General features: G+C 41.9%; 1 protein-coding gene across 1 annotated transcript; it reads left to right on the top strand.

The window, feature by feature from the left end:
- The first annotated feature begins 583 nt into the window (after window positions 1-583).
- On the top strand, window positions 584-5,214 carry Sln (sarcolipin). Its single transcript, XM_028783630.1, has 2 exons — window positions 584-653; window positions 4,622-5,214. The coding sequence occupies exon 2, from the start codon at window positions 4,696-4,698 to the stop codon at window positions 4,789-4,791; it is 96 nt and encodes a 31-aa protein (XP_028639463.1). The 5' UTR covers window positions 584-653; window positions 4,622-4,695; the 3' UTR covers window positions 4,792-5,214.
- Window positions 5,215-11,772: the final 6,558 nt, after the last annotated feature.

The following is an 11,772-nucleotide window of genomic DNA, read 5'->3' as shown; positions in this document are numbered from 1 at the left end:
GCTGAACATGTGAACTCACTGTGCATTGGTTCGATGAAAAGTTATGTACAGCAGGTGCTGGGTTGGGAAGGGGGATAACTTCTACTGCCAGGACAACAGTCAATCTTGAAGGAGACTTAAGGGCTCCTGGAGCTCAGCGTGGGAATGTGGGAACAAGGCAGAGAATTCTCCACATTTAAAACAGCTCATGATGTGGGTGATGACTTGAAATCACATTTTTATAGCTTCACGTGTCGAGTAGTGAAGAGAGCTATTTGTTAAAACTGGTTTATCGCTCTTGCTTTATGATGTTCTGAGCACACAATTGAGACATTTATAAAGTGGTAAAAGATGCATTTAAATCTCACACCACTGCACCAAAAGTAGGCTGGGAACAAGAGCTTTCACATCCCTGTGTTGTTCATTTAAATTGGCAGCCAAAGGGACAGAGTCCTAGCTACCATGTTCCCATGTCCCCCTGAGTACAAACAGGCTGGAACCTTTGGAGCTTGTCCCTTCGAGATGTCTCACCAGTGACATCACAGTGATTGTCACCTCCCTCAGACTACATTAGGCCCTGCCCAGTGTCCAGAAGCTCAGACAGCCGGGGAGACAGCTGGAGTTGGAGAGACTGAGGTCCACAGCAGCCTGGGTGTGCCCCTGTTCCTCTTCAGGTAACTTCAAGACTTCGTACTTAGCAATCCCTTCCTGTCTCTGTTTCTCTGTCTCTGTCTCTCTGTGTGTGCAATTTTCAAATAAAAATGTTAACTAATGTTTATATTTCCCAGTGGAACAGGTAATCACGATATAGGGCATTTCTTAAGTCACAAACTGAATATTGACTCCCGTTTTTCTTTGATATATATTTTCTCTTTTTCTAGTTTTATATTTGTTTTCACATCCCAGAAGAAAACCAATGTTAAATTCTTGTACAATTTGGTGCTGGTTTGTAAGGCTTTGGATCATGCACAGGACAACCATCTTGGTTCATAGAGAAGGCAAAAAGGGAAGCCAGAGCTCGTTTGTGGGCTCATAGCAGAGACAGAGCATGGGTGACTGAATAACCACTTAACCCTGCTAATTCTTCCCAAAGGATGTGGGTATGTGTGAAAGTAAGATCCCAGACTGCATTGCCTTGATAGAATTGCACCCACTGGGAATTCATCAGACTGGAGTTCTATTCATTTAAAAATACACAGAACAACAAAGTTAAGGTTTCTATGAAAGTACAAAAAGTAGCAAAGGTTAAGCCAGAGGAAAGAGACGTGTGTGTGGTGCTCAGCCTGTAGTCAGAGAGGCTGGAAAAATGGAAGAGTGCAAAAGATGCAGGCCGCTGAAACATGAATTATAAGTAGCACCAGTATAACTACCATTTACCGAGAAACAGATCTTTGGTGTCACCCCAGAAGTCCGTTCCATATCATTTCCCTTCTGCCTTCTGCTCCCAAGTGTAGAACTTGCCCGTCCTTCCTTGTTTGGAACATTTACCACCCGTGTTTGTGTTCCTAAGCGACATGATTAAGCTCCCGGTGCTTGCCTTTGTGTAAATGGAGTCACATTCTCGGCTCTGCCTGTAAATCCTCCTCTCATCCCACAGGTATGGTGTGAGATCCTTCCATCTTGCTCTGTAGCTAGAGTCGATCCATATATTTTCCTTACTCCACAACACTCAAATGCATGTGAATGCAACAATTTGCACCCATTCTACTGTTGGGGGCCAGCACTTTCCAGTATGTGGCCTTGGGGGTCCATATTCAGGATGTCTCTGCTGTAAGCACTGTATCTAACAGGCCTCCCCTCTCTCCTCTGAACACTGATGAACAGTCTGTTCTCTTCTGCTACCCACTGATTTTCTTCTGCTTACTCTCTTCCAGACAACTGTTTGTAAAGGTTTTCACTGGTAATTGACAATGGACGTCATGCTGAGGGCTGACAGAGAGAGAATTAAAAGAGAAGGGGCTAGCGAGACTGCACAACAGATCTCGCATCCTCCCAAGCTTGATTACCTGAGTTCTGTCTCCAGGTCCCCTGGGTGGAAAGAGAGAGCTAACTCCTAAAACTTGTTCTCTGATCCTTGCATGTGTATTGTGGCACACGTGTCTCCAGAACCAGCTGCATACATAAATAAATGTAGTAAAAATTAAGATTGAAAAGGAAAAAAAACATAATTCAATCACCATTGGCTATATTTTAAAATGAGATTCTATAATGTGTTCATTAGCACAATCTGGTATGAACCTGAATATTATACTAACAATTACATAATAAAAGCTGATTATTCCACTGGTATCTATGCAATTAATAATTTGGTCCATTGATGACACAACAAATATAACAGGTACATTTAATTCAGTCCAGCCAAAAGTTGCCACAAAGCTTTCGTTCCTTGAACTTTGACTTTTGCAAATCAATATTATGTCCATATAAAATTTTTCTTCCATGTTACAATCTCATCCTGCTATAATAGTATCTACTTAAATCATTTAAAATACAGAAGATTTAAATTTTATTTTGATTGTATAAACTAAGAGCCAATTTTACCACTTTACTAAAATTAGTAATTTGATTGACAGCATCGCCTGCACTCTTGGAGGCTACTTGCCTGCATGTACGATCCGTATGCACAGTGAAGATGCCATCTCTGCTGTCTGAAATGTTTACAATCTAGGCACATCCTGAGCTTGACTAAAAATAGCTGGCACAAGCCCTTGTTGAAACAGAAATACTCATGAAGTTAACACTTGTTCTGTGGACTGAATACCTGTTGTGTGAGGGACTTCTGGTTGACCTCTGCAGGCTATGTGCCAGCGGAGGCTTGTACAGCCAGGCAGCTGCTGGAGCTGCTTTATGTCTTCACCGGGGTTGGATGAAGACCTAAGGCAGCTTTAAATCCGAGAGATGACGTTAACCTATTCCTAAATGTGATCCAAAGAAATAGCATACTAAACCATAAAGTCTGTTTCCTTTTTGTGTTCCTGCTTGCAGATATTCCAAACAGCAAAGTTAACAAGTATATTTAAACACACAGAAGATGAAGAGAGAGAAATGCAATATTTTATTTCTTACCCAAAACAATGCAATTAATACAGGATAAAAATATTGGTCTTGGGAATGACAGCAGGAAGAGAAACTAGGCTACTTCTGTTCGTCTATGGTCTTCAGAGAAACATCTCTCTCTCTTCCCCCCCCCTTTCTTTTCTCATCGTCCCTCCCTTTTTGTGTGTTTGTTTGAAAAATTGGTTTATGTCACTGTGGAGGTTGACAAGTCCAAGATTTTCAAGGTAAGCTTCCAGGCTGGAGCCTCAGAAAGGAATGGCAGCTTAGGGCATCAGCAAGGTTGTTTCCTTATGATGTTCTCCTTGGCCTGACAATGGCCACAGTTTCTGTGCTTTCACAATGTCTTCCCTCTACAATGCCTGTGTCCTAACCTCCTCTTCTCTTTCTGCTGTAAAACACTGATGTAAGCAACTTAAGGTGAAAGGATTTACTTTTAGCTTACAGGTATAGTCCTTCATAGAGAAAAGCCATGGCAGTAACTCAAGGCATGAACACTGGTTTCTGACTTACTTCCCCTGGCAACTACTTTTCTGTTTTTTGTTTTGTTTTGTTTTTGTTTTTAAAGATTTGCTTTTATTATTTAATATCTTTTTTTATTGTTTTAAATTATATATATGTGTTTGTGTTGGGGTATGTGTACATGAGTGTAGGCAGCCAAGAAGGTCAAAGGTGGCAGATCTCATCAGAACTAGAGTTATAAGCAGTTGTCAGCTTTCCAATGTGGGAGAAATTATTCAGCTGAGGCTGTCTTCAAGTTTTATTGCTGTGAAGAGACACAATGACCAATAGAAACTTTTATAAAAGAAAATATCTCATGGAGGCTGGCTTACCATCTCAGAGGTTTAGTGCCTTATCATCAATGACTGGCAACATGGCAGCATGCAGGCAGAAATGGTGTTGGAGAGGGAGCTGAGAGGTCTACATTTTGATCCACAGACAGCATGGAGAGACAGTATCACACTGGGTATAATTTGAGCATAGGAGACCTCAAATCCTACCCCCACAGTGACACATTTCTTCTATTAAGGCCAAACCTTTTGTAACAAGGCCATACTTCCTGTTTTTTTGTTTTTTGTTTTTGTTTTTTGGTTTTTCGAGACAGGGTTTCTCTGTAAAGCCCTGGCTGTCCTGGAACTCACTCTGTAGACCAGGCTGGCCTCGAACTCAGAAATCCATCTGCCTCTGCCTCCCAAGTGCTGGGATTAAAGGCGTGCGCCACCACTGCCCGGCTGAGGCCATACTTCCTAATAGTGTCATTCCCTATGGGCCAAGCATTTAAACACATGAGTCTATGGAGGCCATACTTATTCAAACCGTCACAAAGTCCTTCTTCCTTAGTGACTGTAGGTTTATATCAAGTTGATGCTGAAGCTACCTATGACAATGACCTCTTGGAAGACCCTATCTCCAATCCTAGTCACATTCTTAGTTACTGGGGATCAAGATTTCACCAATAAGTTTGGCAGGAAGGGTTGGGAAGTCAACACAAACACTCTCTTCCTCCATGACTTCTGTTTCCTTTGAAGAAAGACTGAACATCTTCCAGGAACATTCACTTATCTCTCATGCTGTCTCTCTCTGTTAGGAAGCGAAGACAAGCCAGTACCCTTGGTGTGCGCTCAGAAGTCCTTCTGGAGTTCTCCCTCAGATATTTTGAAGATGGAGCGGTCTACCCAGGAGCTGTTTATCAACTTCACAGTTGTCCTGATCACTGTTCTCCTTATGTGGCTCCTCGTGAGATCCTACCAATACTGAGGGGCCATGCAACACTCCCAGGAGTGATTGCTGTGTGCTCCAAGCTTCCACTGCTCTATTGACATGGGATGCTGCTCTTTGCTCCTCCAGCATCTCTGACCCACACTCACAATGCCCGACACACCGCTGCACTAGGCCCTTGGCATGTTTTCTAAAGATGTTGTTTTTGTAGGCTGCTCAAAGCTTGCCAGACAGTGAGCCTTAGGTTTGTTCCCTAGCAAATGTACTATTTAAGCCACCAGGTTAAAATTAAACTGGATTCTTATGATGCAGAGTAACAACAAGCTGCTGGCCTGTATCTGCACGCCTCCTCCAATGCACTGTCTGCCATCAAACTAATCCAACCCTTCGGAAGAAATGTAGGAGGAAGTCTTTGCCAGTCCCTTGAATTCCATGTGAATAAAATTAAGCCACTCATAAAAACAGCGTTTAGAATTTATTTCAACTTCAATGTGACCTTTGGCTGGGACCAAAGTGACAAATAGCACATTATTTCTAGCATCTGAGATTAGCCAAGATGCTCCAGCTGCCTAGGATTTGAAAGAAAGCCAAGTCAGAGTGTTACATCTTAGATAATTCCATTGCTTCTCAAACCTTTCCTTCGAGAATCCTATGTCCAGAGGGAGAATAACTCCATCCTGCAGACGTGTTAGGTTAGAGCCTAGAGTGCCCACTAAAAGAACAGAACTCTTCAGAAGTCTTGTACTTTATCCATAGCTTTCAAACGACCTGGGCTCAGGAGGTCAATAGATTCAGTTGATAAAGCCCTTACCTTGTAGGTTCAAAGACCTGAGTTTGGATCCTCAAAAGCCATGTGAAAACCCAGCACAGTGCTGTGAGCCTGTAATTTCAATGATGGCAAGATGGGAAGCTGAGACAAAGAAAACATATCTGAACATTTTCTGGCTGGTCAGTCTAGCCTACTTGACAAAGTTCCATGGCGTGAGGGACTCCCTCTCTAACAAAAGATGGGCAGCAGCCAAGGAATGACACTTGACATTGTTTTCTGACCTTCACATGTATGTGCACAGATGTGTATGCATATACCTGCATATACAAGTATATACACCCCCCCAACAGGCACGCAGACATACAAACATGGACACATGTACAAAGCACATTTATACATATGAACATGCATACATATGCACATGCACTCACACACCAGAAAAAAAGAAACACATATTGTACTCAACATTGCCATGTCTGTCTGCATGTACATATTTAGAATAGTTAATCCCTGAGAAAAACTGGAGCATGAATCATGCCACTATGAATAGCATATTCTAATTTAGTCATTGTCCTAATGCAAACAGAGCTAGACACAAGGACAATTTCAAGAAGGGAAAAATGAAAAATACACATCTGTATACATGTTTACAAGTCAAACATAGTGTGTTGCTAGTACATTCCAAGCTAGACAGAACACATCTGTTATTTGTGTAGGCTTTGTTGTAACCACAGGAAAGGGAGAGATTAAACCTCCTGTTTCATAATGCCCTCCACAAAGGCATTTCCTGCTAAGAATCTGATCTATCATGGCAACACTACCTATACAACATCCCATCTCTCAGCTCTGTCTGCATTAAAAAAAATCAACAAAGCAGGGGAAGATTTTTTCAAGCTATTGACAATGTATTATTTCCAGACCAATTAAGTGGAAATCTCAGTGGTGGAGCCTAAGCACCTGAGTTAAAACAACAGATACAACCTGAACAAAAAGCATAGCATCCTACAGATGGTCTTAGGATGTAGCAAGGGTTGAGAGTTCAGAGTCAACCATTGCTGCTCAGGCTGGCATGTGGGCATTGTTTCTTGAAAGGAGATTTTCAGACAATTCTAATGTGCAGAGGCACTAAGAGTTGATATACTTTTGAGAAATTGTATTTTGAGAGATTCTGGACAAAACATGACCCCTGATGCCCTAGCTTCAATTTTAGAGTTAGGTCACCCACATGGATGTGTGTCTTTAAAAATTTATTGTGTTGTCCACACTCTCAGAAGTCTAGAGGTCCTATTGGTTGATGGTTTAAAGAATGTCCTTTACCTCAAGAACACCTCTCAGGATCTACTGATGTTTATGCATGTTTGAGAAGATATCTGTGTGGTGGGCTGGGGAGGAGTGGGCACACGGAGAGACGTTCATACTCTTCAGACATTGGACCTCATTATACTTGTTCCCTGAAGCCTGGGTCCTGGTGCCACACTTACAACAGGGACCACTTGGTGAGTCTACTGCATGTTATCTCTGTCTGAGGTTCTGGGCATGTATCACACCGTGAACAGCCACAGGACCTGAAGCTTGGAGACCTCACTAACCAGGAGTCAGTGGTTAAGCTACAGAGCTAAGATCAAGAGAACCGTATCTCCTTAATCTTTGCTGGTGACAGCTTTATTGTAGATCTTCAAACATTTGATGATGTTTCAAGTTACATAGATCTTAGACTCTGGCCTTGAAATGCCTGGCCATATTTAATAACAGCAGCCAGACCAATGCTCCTGAAACATTGGCCTAATTAGATAAAGGTAACATTACAAATCTCTACATGGTTTCTCTTTACTTACTGATCCTTACCCTGTTTCTGTCCCTAGCATATAGGAAGATTACTAAATGTACAGGACACCTCATGGATCACCTTCCCAGGCATAGGGGCAGCTACTAACAAGCTCACTGAAGAGCTAGAAATGACATCTAGTACCTTCCACATGGAGGGGTCTTAGTCTTTAGAGTTAAATTACAACTTCACTTCAAAGACTTTTCTTATGTGTGACTTTTCTTGGTCCCTTGGGCACTCTGAATTATCATAGTACCCTTTGCTGTTCCCCAGTGTTGGTCCCAGACCCTCAAAATGGGCTTGGATATCCCAGACATGATGCTTGATCTCCTGTAGAACGGAGAGAACTGGTTTCTAGCTGCTGACTAAAGTTCAGTCCATAGGCCTCAGCCCATTCTGACGTGTTTCTTTGAAACTGCCTCGTGTTGAACATGGTACTAACTACTGGAAAGAACATCAGTAGAACAAGTAAGTTCCATCTTCACTGAGCTCATGATTCAGGGGAGGAAGACGGATGTATTAGTGTGCAGTTAGAAGGCTGGAATAAGAGGGTTTTTTTTTTTTTTTTTTTTTGCAGGAGAAGGATAGCGTGGAGGATAGTCTGGGCAAAAGGAACATTGAAGAGCAGAGAGCATGGCAGATGCAGGAAACTGAAAAGATGTGCAGAGTGGAAAGGAAGAGTGCCCATCTCGTTATGCAGTGTGACTGGCACCAGTTACGCTATATCAAGGCAGAGCTCAGATTCTGACCACACCTCTTTTACTACCAAGTTGGATCACCCCTGGGGTCCCTCACCCACAGGGAGGGATCTCTTACCACCCACACTTGTTAGAACCACGTCTGTTTTACACTGAGCTTACACTCTGGCCTTGAACTGCCTGGCCCTATTTAATAACAGCAGGCAGACCAATGCTCCACACTCACTATCTCACCAACCAAGCAGTTCTCTGTGGTGCAATGTTCTCATCTTGTCCCAAGTCCTGGGATGCTAAGACCTCAGTCTTACTCACAGCCAAGCTGCTCACGTTATAGTGCTAAACAAATAAAGAGAGACAGCTTATAGTATTGGTTAGATTTTGCTTCTGGTATTTTCTAGTCTTGCACCAAACTGTCCATCTTTGAAACATTTTGTTTTTATCTGCTGAAATTGGTCAAGGTTCTTTAAAGGAGTAGAGCTGACAGAATTAATATTGCAAAAGGCATAGGTTGGCTTACATGACACAGTCTGGGTTGTCCAGCAGTGACTATCTGTGCATGGAGAGGCAGAAAACCCAGTGGCTCCTCAGTTCACCATACTGGATGCTGTGCAAGTCCCAATTTGTTGTTGAGGGCCTGAAAGATTCCTGAAGAATATTTCTTCTGTGCTAGAAGGCTGATAGAGGAGGTACTGGGCTTCAGTCTCAGCAAAGGGAGACAGAAGCAGTAGCAGCAGTAGAGAGTAGATGCAGTAGAGTAGATGCACTCATCAGCAAGGAACAAAGGTGGGCAGGTGAACTTAACACTGCCTTTCCATCACTCATCCTTGTATCTTGGCCACCTCTGGAATGCATAGACCATTCTGTTGGAGGGTTTCCTCCAAAGCTTTCTTCAGCAGATAGGTATGTCTATCCCTACCTAGGATTCTGTCCTTAATGCCCAGGGCACCCCATAAAGTAGTCAGTGATAAAAATAAGCTACTTCTGATCTGTTTTCTTCTGATATTAACCATGGTTCTAGGCATTTGATCACTTTTGTTTGTCTCAGAATTATTGCTATCATTGTCATCATCATCATCATCACCATCATCATCATCCTGTACAGAAGGCCTTTTTAAGCCAAGATATGGCCACCTACAGTCTATCTTTTGGTTGCCTGCCCTATCTGCCTCTCCTCAGCTCTCATTTGTAACCACTTCTTGCTATTAGTGGTTTCAAGCATGCCCTCTGTCTTCTCTCAGCACGACCTTGCAAAGCTATCATATTGTCTGGATGTCCCACTTTTTTCCTGGCTCACTCCTGCTCCCTTGCAAAGAATGCCATTAAGTGTTATTGTCTCTTGGAAACCGTCCCCAGATAATTCCCTTCTCTGGGTCCCAGCCTGCAGTCTCATAGCACTTACCACAGTGTGTTGGTTTGTTTGTATCTCTCCCATGTGGGCTTCTGCTCTGTGCAGACACCCTTCAGTGCTTAATTTTAGTTTCTAGTGGTCCGTCATCATCATTGGCTAAGTGTTTGTTGAAGACATTATGACTCTCCGGCCAGATAGTAAGGCTTTGGAACAGATAGATAACATTTCTGTGGCTAAATATATGGCCTGTGCTCACCACCCCTCATTCTATTTTTTTTAAAGGCATGAGAAAAAATTGGTCTACTTCTAAAAGTTCTATATAAACAAGCAAACTAAACTAAAAAAAAAAAAAACTTTATACAGTTGAAACAACCTTTCAAAGGCCGTTAGCTCCTTTGTGAAATATTCATGATGCTTGCTTCTTTTGATCTATCTCTATCACCACCCTGAACAAGTTGACAATGTTTATGAATTACTCATCAAAGCCCAATGTGTTGAGCATATTTTCAAGTTCATCTACCAACAGGAGAAATTCTCATTATTCAAGCCATGTGTAGTTGGGGTTGAACTCTGTATATCTATCCATTGGATGTCTACTGTGTGTTAGGAACTAACTCTCATGGATTCTATTTCATTTAATCATTTTATTGTGTAAAATACATGTTCTATTTATTTGAATTTTATTTCTTAAATTTTTTTTCTTTTTAAAAATAGACTGTCACTATCGAGCCCAGGTTGGCTTCAAACACAATCCCCTGCCTCAGCTTCCCAAATGCTAGGATCACCACATCCAGCTTGTTTTATACTTAGAAATGTTTATTTACTTACTTTTGTGAGACACTATGTTGTCTAGGCTGGTCTCTGGACTCAAAAGATCATCTTACTTGAGCCTCAGAATTACACAGGCATGTAATACTGGGTGCCTAGAGCCAATAACATTCATCTTTGTTGTTATCTTAAAATGGAGACTATGAGTACTCAGGCATGTACTTATCCCTAAAAGACTGAACAGAAAAATAAATCTAGTTCTATCCAGTTCTGAGAAAAGGTAGCCACACCACCTTCCAATCATGGATATCAGGTAGTGAGAAATCAGCAGGCTTAGAAGTTATTGATGATGGACCCCTCCCTCAAAACAAGTGGCTTGTAAAACCAGGAGCTAGGTGGTTAAAAGAATGAATTTGAGTCTGATTTCTAGTCTTGGATGCAGACATGACATTCTAAACTGCTCAAACAATCATAAGATTACTGCCTACTAGGAGGATTTTGTGAAGAACAAAGACATACCAATGTACTCTTTCCTCAAGGGTTTAGTCCAAACGGTCCTGTCAATCACCTAGACAGACACTCCACCCATAAGCTCGAGAAACTTATGAGTTCGAGAAACTTCCAGAAATAGTATACAACCTAACTAAAGTATGAGTTCGGACAATGGTCTCACTGGGCACTATCCAATCTCACAAGATAAGGGTTCCCCCACCTCCCCCATAACAGTCTCTGGCCACCGTTTCCTTTAACTCTTGAGAATCCCTTATATTACTATATGACAAACTCTGTCTTCTATGTAGTGTTCTGCGTGTCTCTTATGAATTCTTTTCTTTTCTTCTTAGAATTATTTATTTTAGGTATATGAGTCTTCAGACACACCAGAAGACGGGATCAGATCCTATTACAGATGGTTTGAGCCACCAGGTGGTTGCTGGGAATTGAATTCAGAATCTCTGGAAGAGTAATCAGTGCTCTTAACCCCTGAGCCATCTCTCCAGCCCCTTCTTTTTTTTTTTTTTTTTTTTTTTTTTTTTTTTTTTTTTTTTTTGATAGCCATGTGCTGGTTGTTTTTTTTTTTTTTAAGTTTTTTTTTTAAAATTTATTTATTATATGTAAGTACACTGTAGCTGTCTTCAGACACCCATATGAGGGCATCAGATCTCATTATGGATGGTTGTGAGCCACCATGTGATTTCTGGGATTTGAACTCATAACCTCTGGAAGAGCAGTCAGTGCTCTTAACCGCTAAGCCATCTCACCAGAATTCTTTTCATTGTGATCACCAGGACCAGCAGTGGTCCCTTACATCATCAGGCAAATGATTCAGAGTTTAGGATGGCTTTCCTTTCAGTGGTCTGCTAGTGCCAGACGTATGGTGTACATGAATGCAGCCCCCAGGCAAATTCCTTATTTGTTGGACAGCTCAGCCATATAGCATGTGCAACTTATGCAATTTTCTGTTTCTCAGGAAGCAGAGCCCTAGAACCCATTTTCTTTCAACTGGGTTGGAGATGATCAGAAAGATTGCTGATGGCTGACCAGCCATTTCCAGTGTCAGTGTTAGCCGTGGGGCTTAAGTGGAGATGACAGCCCCATCTCCAGCATTAGCTAG

The sequence above is a fragment of the Grammomys surdaster genome, unplaced genomic scaffold (assembly GCF_004785775.1).
Source record: "Grammomys surdaster isolate TR1022 unplaced genomic scaffold, NIH_TR_1.0 1162, whole genome shotgun sequence".
NCBI lineage: Eukaryota > Metazoa > Chordata > Mammalia > Rodentia > Muridae > Grammomys > Grammomys surdaster.
Note: the sequence above shows the minus strand (reverse complement) of the source record. Positions and strands in the feature narration are given on the sequence as shown.